This window comes from Oryzias latipes, chromosome 5 (assembly GCF_002234675.1).
Source record: "Oryzias latipes chromosome 5, ASM223467v1".
Taxonomy (NCBI): Eukaryota; Metazoa; Chordata; class Actinopteri; order Beloniformes; family Adrianichthyidae; genus Oryzias; species Oryzias latipes.
In genome coordinates, this window is record NC_019863.2 from 25472350 (window position 1) to 25484837 (window position 12488).

General features: G+C 42.0%; 1 protein-coding gene across 1 annotated transcript; it reads left to right on the top strand.

Moving 5' to 3' along the window:
* The first annotated feature begins 646 nt into the window (after window positions 1-646).
* On the top strand, window positions 647-11373 carry LOC101155764 (transcription initiation factor TFIID subunit 4). Its single transcript, XM_011475366.3, has 15 exons — window positions 647-2457; window positions 2611-2744; window positions 4100-4219; window positions 6113-6196; window positions 6270-6392; window positions 6579-6668; window positions 6777-6983; window positions 8017-8155; window positions 8275-8377; window positions 8535-8704; window positions 8785-8915; window positions 9092-9217; window positions 9999-10055; window positions 10135-10257; window positions 11185-11373. Exons 1-15 carry the CDS (start codon window positions 1776-1778, stop codon window positions 11347-11349), a joined length of 2454 nt encoding a protein of 817 aa, XP_011473668.1. The 5' UTR covers window positions 647-1775; the 3' UTR covers window positions 11350-11373.
* Window positions 11374-12488: the final 1115 nt, after the last annotated feature.

Here is a 12488-nt window from a genome sequence, read left to right on the forward strand (position 1 = left end):
TTTTAACTTATTATTTGATTTGGAAATTTCGTATAATTTATCTTTTAATTGGGACTTTTTTGCAACATCATAAAAACACAAGAACATAACTGCAACATAGAACTCCACACCTTTGCATTGGATTAATAGTTAAACCCCCAAAATTACCACAAAAACATATGACGCTGCAAAGCTGTATTTATTAATTATCCTAAGTTGATACGCCTTTGAATGAATGCATAACTGCTGATTGTATTGTTTTGTGTATTAGCCTTGCTTTGATTGCTTGAAATAAATCATAAAAAAGGCAACTTGGGGAATAAATTGAAATGTTAAAGACCCACTCTAGTGAAAATTGTGTTTTCATAATGTTTTCTTTTAGAATTGTTCTCATGATAAAGAAAATTATGAAGTAAAGATACTTTTCTGAGTATTTCTTTATTCAGTTATTGGGATGTATCAGATGAAAAAATGGCAAATGAAAAAGCAGACCACAAGCTAACTGCTGCAATTGCAGACGGACAGATCCATGTTCGTCTTTATTTTCCTCATCCGAGCTGGCATCTGGTTCAAAACTGTATACCCGGATAACTCCAGCACCGAATGGTCAGGGGCTGTAAGTTTGGCAGGTGAATATAAACAAAGGGATGATGGGATATCAGTGGAGGCTCTCGTTCGTGCCAACAGTCCCACCCATATCAGGGGAATTTCTGACGAATTCCTGCTGTTCTGGAGAAAAATCAACTCAGGTTATTTTGTGTTATTTTTAATTAAACATAATAAAAAGATCACAAGGAACGATATTACAGCAGATAAAAAAATATAGCTGACCGGGACTTTAATAACGCCAAAAGCTGATTTTTATTTCCAAATGTTTTAAAAAAAGCGTCCCATTTCGTATTTAAAAAAATGGCATTACACTCGTAGTTAAGCCATACTGACTGGTGGAGCAGTCTTTCCTCTGTGAGGGCGGGGCGCCGCTGAAACCACTCACTTCAGTCAGCTGCAGCCATCTTGCTCAGCGCCTCGGGTTAGAACATTTTAAAAATTTAAGTCGTTAAACTTGTTGCAAACCCCATTTTTGCTCAACAAAAAGGCGTGGAATAAAATTCCAAAGAGAAATACTTCGAATAAATATAACCACGACGGAGTCTGATAAAAACATTCGGTGAAAACCGGATAGCCTCGGTACGATGTTGTACTCCCTCGTAGATCCCTTGGAATGACAGCTGAAGCCATTGGTACCGCCTTTTACCGTGCTGAGCAGCCAATCAGAGCGCCCGAAACTACCCGGTTGGCTGTTGTGCGCAGGCGCACGTCAGTTGGTAAGCACCTCACTTTTCACAAGCTTGCAAGAGTGTGAAGATGGCGGTTGGCCCCGGCCCGCTGGAAGAACTCTTTTTACAGTCAGGGGTGAATAAAGCGGTAGTTTGTCATCTTTCACGGTCTGTAGACTCACGGTTGTCGTTCATGTGTCACAATAACAGTTTGGGTAATAAACGAGGCAGTCGGTAACTACATTGCAATAGTTCCGGGACTAAGGGAGTCGCGAGCTAATGTCCAGCTGGGACTTGTTGGTCAAGACGATTGCTTAGCAAAGCAGCAGGTACGGCGTACGTCGCTTTCTCATTGATCTCTCGGCTTACACACGACAAGAAGAACGCAGCGGAGCAAACTGCAAGGAGTAGTAGATGTGCCACAGACTTTCCCCATCACACTCGAGCGTTGGTGCTCCTTGTTTGAACAAGTTGAAGTGCGGGGAGGTCTCCACATGACGAGCTCCCCGTGGTTCATCGATGGCCAGCACCGACTCCAGCGCGGGACACGAGCCGGGCGAAACGCCCGATGCCGGTGACCGTGTAACGTCGCTCCCGAACCACTCGGGGAAAGTCGGCTCAAACTCGGCGCAGACTTTCAATGGGAGCCAAACTATGAACAATCACAATTCAGGAAGCGCTGCTGCTGTCGAGAGGACGGCGACAAGTGCTCCCGGGACCCCGGCGGCGGGCAGCGGCGGGGCAGTGCTGTCGAAGGGGCTGCTGACCATGCCCCCCTCGTCGGGCGGCGTGATTCAGGCTCCGCTCCTGAACTCGGATGGTGATGGTGTTGCTGCCGCGGCTCAAGCTGTGAGTCAGGCTCCGGGACACACAGTGACACTCATCCGGCAGCCTATGCAAACCCCGGGATCCTCTGTGACTCTGAATGGGAACAATTCTGCAAACTCCGCTGCTGCTGCCGGCAGCACAACAGACCAGGCAGCTGTTGGCGTCCAAACAAACAATGCAGCTCCACACATTATCAAAGCAGAGCCCCCCACAACCCTACTACAGTCATCCCCGCAGCCCGTCCTGAGCGCCCCGCAGCCCCCCTCAATGGCAGCTGGGGGGCTCCGGGCTCCGAACCCTCAGATGTTGGCTCCTAGACTCCCTCAGACCTCCACGGGACAGCCCAGTGTTCACAACATTCAGCTTCCCCCTGGTGAGTCAACTTAAAGCAAACAGAAACACGTTCTATGCTCTTACCCGCAGATAAGAATACAGCAATTTTTCAGAAAAATCAAAAATATTTATTTTTTGAAGTTGGATGTGCAAAATCCCATTACTAATGGGTTTTAAAAAAAATGTTCTCCAGGAATGGTGCTTGTGCGCAGTGAGAGTGGACAGCTGCTGATGATTCCTCAGCAGGCCCTTGCTCAAATGCAAGCCCAGGTCCAGGGGGGCATGGCCCCTCGGCCATCTACACCAACTAATATGCCTCTGGGCCAGGTGAGCTCTTGGTTTATGATACTAACTGATAATAAAAGTGTTCCACCTTTTAAACAATCAGCCTCCATACAACTCATGAAAACACCTGTTGAGTGCAAAAATATGATCTTTTCATAGAAAGCAGCAGAGTGGGGTCCAGTTTAATTCTACATCCTTCTGTTGTATGTATTGTATATTAGGGGCGTAGTGATTATCTGACTTAATCGATGAATCGATTTTTATTCCTACATTTCAACCAGATCAATCTGTCTGAGGCAAGTTGTTAATCGAATTGACCAATACCATCATACAATTGTTTCAAAAAGAAATAAACCGATTGTATCAATATGGAAGATACCATTTGGATTGAGGTACAGTAGGTTTATTTTAATATCACGTAAAACCGTCAAAGTGCATCACAAAAAAACAACACATGTGACGGCAGCAAATAATGATCACTCCATCATTCCAGTCCAATGTGTGGAAACACTTGAAAGACATGTATGTGACCAGACTGGGGGGTAGAATGTTTTAATAATTTCCCCTTCATATTATTTTGATGTGGAAAAGCAACAGTTGGCTGAACTTTAGGAAACTAAAAATTATGGATTTGCCATTAATTCTTGTTAATCATTACACTACTTGTTTGTTTGTTTGTATATATATTTGATTTATTTGATTATCTTGCAAGAAATATAAGGAATATGGAAAACCTTACCTGCTCTGTTCAGTACCAGGTATTTATCTATAGACACACTGGTGGAATTTTTGGCTAAAGATGTTCTGGATCGATTTTAGGTCAACGAATCTGATCGTTCAAAATGACCAAAATTGACGATGAATCGGATCATCAACCACAAAGTATATGAATGGATGAATCGTTACACCTAGGCCTGCCCAATATACCGCAAATTTATCGTTATCGCGAAATCAAGCTGTGCAATATGCATACCGCAATAGACGGCAAAAATCACAATAAATTATTACCTTAAATGTGTTAAAACAAACTCATGGCATCTTGAAATATTGCACAATTGAAATAAATCCCTTTATGCATTTAACCAATCAGAAGGACCCGTTTACGTTTTTGATCAATCAGATGAGCCCTTTTATGTTTGATGTTTGCCTCCTACGTCGACAAGGGTCATTTGGAGTATAATTTTTAAACTGTTGCAGTGAAATGGAAATGATGTTTTTGTTTTTTTTGCTATTTGTTTATATACCGCAATTTATATCGTTATCGCAATATTAATTACCAATATCGCATATCGCGAGTTTTCCTCATATCGTGCAGCCCTAGTTACACCCCTTTTGTTAGAAACAAATGTCTGTTCTGCATCTGATCTGCATAACCTTTGGCTTTGTCCACGTCTCAGCCTCTCGGAAACACAATCATCAGTAGGCAGGTGTCTCCGAGCGCCATCAGCCGACAAAGCTGTCCAGCCCCAACGCCACTCACTGCTTCTACCACTCTTCACAGGCCTCCCATCCTGCAGGTCAGAGGATTTAAGCTGCATTACCAAAAATATTGTTAAACCTTTGAATATTTCTGTCATGTATTTGCCTCTACAGCGTAAATATACACACACATGGATCCATCATAAAATCCATTCAAAGGAATGCATATCAGATTAAATCAATATCTTTTTTGTTTCCTTTTAAAGACCTGGATTTAGAGGAAACATTTGACACATAAACAAAAACAAAGAAATAAAAAGATTTACAATATGAAAAAAAAACATTTGGATTTAGGTACGGTAGGTTTACTTTAATATCACGTAAAAACGACCAAGTGCATCACGGTGATCAACACCCATGTGATGGCAGCAAAAAATGATCAAGCCATCATTCCAGTCCAATGTTACAAACACTTTGACTTAAGGCGAAATCATACAAGGTGTTAGAATGTTGTAATAAGGTCCCCTTTGGATTATTTAGATGTGGAAAACAACAGTGGGCTTAACCTAAGGAAACTAAAATGTAGATGGATTTGCCATTAATTCTGGTTTACTTGTTTGTTTGTAAAACATATTTAATTTACACTTGTACATGAAATCTGGAAAACTTTACCTACCGTACACTGTTCATTACCCAAGCATGTCACACTTGTTGAAGTTTTGGCTAAAGATGTTCTGGATTGATTTTAGGTCAGTCAATCGGATAAGTCGAAATTAACCAAACTTGACTATGAATTGGGACCCCCCTCCCCCCAACCAGTTTTTATGTAATTTTGTGTAAACCCACAAGAAAGGCACAGCATTGATGAGATTTCATAATAAACAATGATTAGTTTTAAATTTGTTTCTTTTTTTTCCTGGTCAAGCAAGAACAGCTGTAGAACTTGACCAATTCTATTGTAGGGATGTGTCAATAAAGAGCAACAATATGTTTTTGTTGAAAAGCTGAATAAACGTTGTCACATTGAGTTTTTAATGCTCAATTCAAAAATAGACAATTTAAAGAAAACAAAACAAAGAAAGAAAAAAACATTTTACTGGTTCAACTGATGTAAGGTCTGAGTTCTAAACTCAATTGGCGAGGACAGTTTGACTGGTGGAAGTCATCCAAAGGTTGCAACAAAGGTGCAATGATTAAAAAAAGTTGCTGTGTTGAGAAAAATGTGTGACAGTTGGTTTAATTTAATGCAACCCAACTTTCACCACATCCTGTAGGAACTAGTTTATGTTGTGTTTAAATGAGTAATCCATATATTATAACTCATCCACAGTGTTGACCTGTTTATATGTTTGCATAAAAAAGTTTCCACATTTGCTAAAACTGCAACTGTCTACCAGGGATTATGGGCAACAAGGACAATAAGTTAGGATAGTTTTATTCAAGGTGGTTTTCGGGTCACTGTTGGGCATTTAGAATAGAATAGAATGCTTTGTAATCATCATACAAGGAGCATGATTAAAATGAAAGGCGGCTATAACCTCAAGGCTGGAATAGTGTCTGGAATCATAAGAATAAAGAGACAATAATAAAAGTAATATAACAGCAGTGAGAAAGCAGTATAAATATCTTGATATGTCATGGATGCTTCATTCCTGGCTGCTGTGCGGTGTTTCAGGCTGCACCATCAGATAAACAGCTACATTGTTTTTATAGTGATGTGCAGAGTAAAATGCTTTCCTAACTTCAGAAGGATGTTTCATCATTTTGGTCAAATTGGTGCCAAAAAGAGTAGAAATCCATTTGAGTTTGAGGAATCAACTATCAAGTAGGTGGAAGTATGTGAAGCAGTATGTAAAGGGAAACACATCTACATAAAAATGAATTTAGAAATGGTTTTATCCTTAACTTGTACACTCTGTATTTGTATTTGAGCTCGGATTGATACAACTATCTGAACATGCGCTGATGCTGACATCATTTTTCTCCCCTAGAGCTCAGTCGGGGCCACTCCTATGGCCCAGAGGACTCTCAGCCAACCAGTTGGGAACACCATTACCACAGTAACAGTGAGCAAAGTAAGCAGAAACAATGTTTTTACGCAGTTGTTTACCTTACGGGTCATGCTGATGATTTGTCTTTGGTCGATAGGAAACTTTGGAGAACGTAAAGAAATGCAAAAACTTCCTGGCAACACTCATCAAGCTGGCCTCCAGTGGGAAACAGTCATCAGAGACTGCAGCCAGCGTGAGAGAGCTGATCAAAGAACTTCTGGTGAGTGAGCCCGACAAATGGAAACCACATTATTATGATTTCTTTTTTTACCCGTTAACCTGGGTTTTTAGCTCTACGGTCTGTCGATTAGCGCATCTCTGCAATGCATATCGGTGCAAAGTTGTTCTCTTAACGTCAGAATCAGCTGATTCAATGTGGTCGCCTAAACTCTTTGTGGTTTATCAGGAGGGCAAGGTGGAAGCTGAAGAGTTCACAAGCAGATTGTACAAAGAGCTCAACTCCTCACCCCAACCGTACCTCGTGCCTTTCCTCAAGGTTAAAAAAAAACTGTTCTATCCAATAAGAAAAGAAATCTACTTGTACATAAGGCCATGGATATTTTTGAACGTTAACCCAAACTTGTCTAACTGATTGAAATTGCAGAGAAGCCTCCCAGCCTTAAGGCAGCTCACCCCAGACTCGGCGGCTTTCATCCAGCAGAGTCAGCATCCACAGGCAGCCTCAGGTCCAGTGTCCTCCTCTTCCTCCAGCACTGTGGTTCAGGGGAGCCCAGCCCCACGCCTGGCTGCTCCAGCCATCAAACCCCAGCTTCAACCAGCCACTAACAAACCAGGACACCCCACCCCGCTGGTAACACAGACCTGTCCCTCCTCTATCTGAAACCTCTGTTAGACAGCTGTGTGGAAAAGATGGCATCTCATTAAAGACTCCAAATTCATCCTGATGTCATCTGCAAGTCAGACGTTTTTGCTGTTGGAGACAATTTAGGAAGCTGCAAGAAGGAGTCTTGTGTCCTGCAAAAAATTCAAAGTCAGGCACTAAGTTTAACTAAAGAACTCATCACGCTGATATTCATCAATATTGAGATGATGAATATTCCTGCTGCTCGCTCGGGTGCTCAGGGTGCAGCTGGAGGTCATTTTGAAATGAAGCAGCACAGACTTCATGTCAAAATATGTTTAGTAATTCCCAGAAAAACAAAACGCAGTCCGGAAAATATATTTATAGCATTATAAATCACAATGATTTGGTTTTCGTTACATTTCAACTTCACAAATAAAAGAAATGATTGAAAAACATAAACGCATTCATTTTGTTTTTGTTTATTCCAAGCTGTATCATTGAAATTGCAATTTTAGTAGCTGGGGTTATTCTTATTGAGGACAAATGAATTTATGTCACACAGAAATGCTAAATAAAGATGACATTAAATATTCCCTATTAGTGTTGTGGAAAACTAACAGGGGAATAGTGTTACATTTGCAGCTGACTGTTACATTTTTCTTTCTGATCTTTGTCATTTGATTATTTAAATGCCAAGCAAGGAGGCATCAAACTCGGTGTCGGGTTGGACACGCCTCCACTTGGCCACAGCAGCTGGATGTGGATGCTAAGCCTTATGTACATAAGGATGGAGCGACAGAAGTGACAGTGTTCAAGCAGACTGATTCACATTCACTTTGATGGTCCTGCAAGAGACCACATAGTTTTTAGTTTTCCTTTCACACATCTGTCTTATTGAAGGACAAACAGAAATGATACATTTCAGGAAAAAAAAGGAATTTTGTTTTAAATATCTGCTTTTATTCCTAAAATGTTCAGAATAAAGTAGAGAATCTCTCCAGCTGGAAACTGTCTGATGGTGACTAACCTTCCTTTTCAGCTTGTCCAGTCGCAGCAGAGAACGGTGCTGAGGCCTCAGCTAGCCACGGCGTCCACCCCAATGATGGCGGTGAGGAATCAGGTTCCTGCTCGCATCATTGTGGGACAGCATCAGGTCCAGCTGAAGGAACTGCAGCCAGGTGAGGTGTGAGGCCAGCCAGCAGCATCTGCCTGTGCAGGTTCAGGCTTCCACCGCGCAGCAACGTTGGGCTTTCAGTTCAAGTTGTACTTCAGCGTGAGTTTCCTTTTTGTCTTGCAGTTCCCTTGAGACCAGATGGGGCTCTTGTCTCTAAACAAGTCTTCGCTGCAGCCTTGACCCCGGCTCAGAGGAACAAGCTGAAGGAGGCGGGGGGCACTTTCAAGTAGGCTTTACTGTTGTTTCCTGCAAATAAAGCAGTATCCTAGTTGCTGAAATGAGATGCGTTGTCTATAGCAAAGTCTCTGTGTCAGAGAGGTTGATGTAAACATGAAGCGTCTCCAAGTGTTAGCTCTGTATTTAAAGTATGTCTCCGATGACAGAGATGATGACGACATCAACGACGTGGCTTCCATGGCTGGAGTAAACCTCTCAGAGGAAAGCGCTAATATCTTAGCCACCAACTCTGGGCTAGTTGGTGCAGTGACGCATTCCTGCAAGGATGAAGCTTTCCTGTCCTGCGCTGTGCTGCAAAGGAGAATGTTGGAGATCAGTGAGTCGCTGATGACCTCAAACATCCATCTGCTCAGCAGCCTCTGGTAGCAGTGATTTATGTCTGTGCTTCTGCTTCAGGTAAGAGGCACGGAGTCACAGACCTGGGCACAGATGTAGTGACCTTCATCTCCCATGCTACTCAGCAGCGACTTCAGAACCTGCTGGAAAAAGTTTCTTTTGTGGCTCAGCAGAAAAACATCAATTTAAAGGTTTGTCTGGAGGACGATTTTGACTTGGGAGGTTGGGAGGTTACAAGCTAGATTCCTCTTAGAAAAGACCCCCTGTCCTAAAGTCAGACTCCTGATCATTTTAGCTTCAACGTTTGTTTGCATGGAGTAGTGCTTCCGTTCTTTTCCTGACTGAACTCATTGTGTTTTGTTACCAGGAGAGTGAGAACTACGAGCAGAGCAGCGACGTTCGAGCGCAGCTGAAGTTCTTCGAGCAGCTGGATCAGTTGGAGAAGCAGCGAAAAGAAGAGCAGGAGAGGGAGATCCTCTTAAAGGCCGCTAAGGTACGCCGTCCAAAGATGCAGACATCTGTGGAGTAGGTCGTGTTAAAGGGTTATTTGTGGAGTTGTTTTTTTTTCTCATTTGAAATCAATACATTTTTTGGTATAAAAGCTTCACTTGCTTAAAATGGCATTTCTGAGTATTTTTTTCATTCAAATCCTTGTGAATCAGGCAGTTAACAATATTTCTAATGGGTTCATCCAATCCAATCATAATAGACAAATATCTCAAAATTTAGAAGCACATCTTTCAATGTAAATACTGAAGAATATGTAGTTAAGGCAGTAGGGTGTTATTGTAGTACAATGGCCTGTCTCTCTGTCCCGGTTCACATTTTGTGGTCTCACTGTTTTGTGGGATGTTTTTTCAGTGCAGTCTTGCCTTTTTTGTGTTCTGTGTTCTGATTGGCCATTGACTTTGTCAATCTCTTGTCTTGTACAGAATGCATTTAGCTCGCCAAATCTACAAATCTTTGATCAGATCTTTGTTTTTATTTTACAATTCTAGACTTATTTTTCTATGAAGGTTTGAACTTTGAGAGTTTAAACAAAAGAGAAAAGTGTGAAAATGTTCAAATCTGAGGAAAGTTTATAGGGGGGTTCAGCAGATTTAAAACCTCTCAAATCTTCAATTTCACCTATCGCTGGTTATTTTTATGATCATATACCACGGAAAAATGAGTAACCACTGTTCTTTTCTTAAATAAATGTTTTTCCACATGAATATATAATATAAAGAGTTCTCATTTGTGCAATTAAAGTTGTTTTTCTTTTGACATTTCAGTCTCGAGCTCGGCAGGAGGATCCTGAGCAGCTGCGTCTGAAGCAAAAGGCAAAGGAGGTACGGGGAGACGCAGAGCCCCGTCTGCAGCCCCGGTTTCTTCACTCTTCCTCACTTTGTTTCCATGCGTGATGTTCAGATGCAGCAGCAGGAGCTGGCTCAGATGAGGCAGAGGGAGGCCAACCTCACGGCTCTGGCAGCCATCGGCCCCAGGAAGAAGAGGAAGAACCTGGACTCTCCATCCTCCTCCGCCTCAGCCGAGGTAACTCTGAAAACAACTTGTCTTTCTGCAATTCCCTTTTATGGGGCCATCTGCCTGTATAATGGTTTGTTATGATGACAGTTATTCCAACTGAGAGTGTCTGAATTCATGTTCAGAGTTGTTCCCGTCTAGTTTGTAGGCTTGCTGTCTCCATCTACACAGATCTGTGAAAACATATCGGCTCCTTCTGAGGAGCTGAGTGACTCCATCGTGTTCCTGCAGTTGGAAATCACCTTGGGGAAAAGCAGTTTATGAAATGTCATCGTTTCTGCACAGTGGAAGCTTTAGGGACAGCAGCAGCAGCTCAAGCACAAAACTGATAAGTTTTACTCATTGTATACCTTAAGATTCCCAGGTTCGAGGCATTAGCCTGGGCAGCAGATCCATGAGGAAGAAGCTCCAGAAACAAGGAGCAGAGCAGCTGCTCAAAAGCATCTCAAGGAGTGTAAAAGTGCAGCGTAACAAACCCCACTTCTGTTCTGCAGTCAGAGGGGAGTCTGGGCATGACGAACCCTGCAACAGAGAGCATCAGGTCCGCTGAACTGCTGCAGGATGACAGTGTGCTGACATGCATGTTAGAAAGCTTTCTTCAAAACCTTCATTCAAAGACTGAAGGAACGGCAGAGTTGGTCTTTAAAGCATTTAAATGTGTTTCAGCTCACTTTTTGTTGAGAATATTTGACTGTGCAGCTGAGCAGGAGGAAAAGTCCAACTGATTCACCAGAATTTGGATCAGGAAATACTACACAAAATGCTACAAGAACATGTTAAAAACAGGATTTTCATTGCAGTGGGTCTGTATGTATTTCATGCTCTTCTGTAGAAATAATCAACAAGTGAAAAGATGTGAGAAAAACTTTGAGCGTCCCCACATCGCCAGCTGCTCCACATTTAAAATATCTTCCCGTTTTGCTTCTTGCCCCGCAGGGATCCGGAACAGGCTCCTCCCTGATGGGCGGGGCTGGATCATCAAGCTCCAGACCCACGCGGCAGCGCATCACACGCGTCAATCTCAGGGACCTGCTCTTCTGTTTGGAAGACGAGAGGTTTACCAGTCGCTCCCATTTTCTCTACAAGGGCTTTCTAAAATAGGCTTGATGTCGGGGGGGGGGGGGGGGGGGGTATGGAGAGACCAGCCATCCCACTGCAGACAGACTCACTCAGAAGTGAAGAGGAAAGGAAAAAAATTGCTTTGCTTCATTTAAAGATCCTTCAGTTAAATCTGACCTACCTTCAGCCATGATTGAAGACCCCCCCCTCCTCAAATAAAGCCCATTTCCTCTCAGAGTGGACCTTGACTAACACCCCTTTAAAATTTGCTTTCTAAAGAATGAATGGATTGTGATTCTTTAGAAAGGGTTTTTCTCTCTTTGTGTGTGAACAAAAGTTTATTTTCTGAACCTTTTTATGCACAAAAAGTTTTGAAAGCGATTTATTTTATTTGAGCCCCCAGTGATTTTCCTTAAATGTTGAAATAATGATTTCTGCAAACTGTGTAACCTACGGAGCTGCCTTCCTAACGTTGATGAAGCCATACAGCCGTCAGTGAGCAAAAAAAAAAAAAAACCCTCTGCTGTAAGTCATCGAGCTCATTCTCTACCATCTCTAGAACTTCACTTGATTTTGCTCATACTATTTATTGACAAAAATGCAAACTTAAATTAATGACTAGCTATTTATTTATTGCCACTTCAGCTGTTGCTTGTCGTTTTTATAAATTCAACACAAACTGTGTATTTTCCTGCATATTAAGGCTGTGACGCAGCTGAAAGCATCAGGTGAGAGCAGAACGTTTTACAGTAGTTTTACATGTCCAGGTTTCTAAACAGGAGGTTTTGAAGGTTCCTGAAATGTGTTGCTATACCTAACTTGCATCTATATGAAAATCTATTTTTGTAGAAGTTTCTCAGCATAAATATTTTAATGATAACTGACAATGTCCTGCAATTATTTCTTTACCTGCTTCGGTGCGCTATTGGACAGCCCTTTAGGTTTTTACCGTCTGCTTTAAGAGACTGGAATTTCCTGTACATTTGTAAATGTTCCACCTAAAGTTTTACACAGTTTTGTATAGAATTGAATAGAAGAATTCTGCATTAAGATAATTAGATTTTCTCTATTGAAAAAGTTTGAATAAATGAAGATTTTTCCACGAGCTCTATTGCCTTTTGTCCACTAGAGGGCAGCATCGCGCCATCTGGGGGTGGGATCCATTTGTGAGAGGATTATGA

Excerpts from the sequence above, each read along its gene's own strand:
- LOC101155764 (XM_011475366.3), top strand. The coding sequence starts at position 1,776 with ATGGCCAGCACCGACTCCAGCGCGGGACACGAGCCGGGCGAAACGCCC. Across the intron at positions 8,156-8,274 it reads GCTGAAGGAACTGCAGCCAG|TTCCCTTGAGACCAGATGGG; the intron begins GTGAGGTGTGAG and ends TTTGTCTTGCAG. Across the intron at positions 8,378-8,534 it reads GAGGCGGGGGGCACTTTCAA|AGATGATGACGACATCAACG; the intron begins GTAGGCTTTACT and ends CTCCGATGACAG.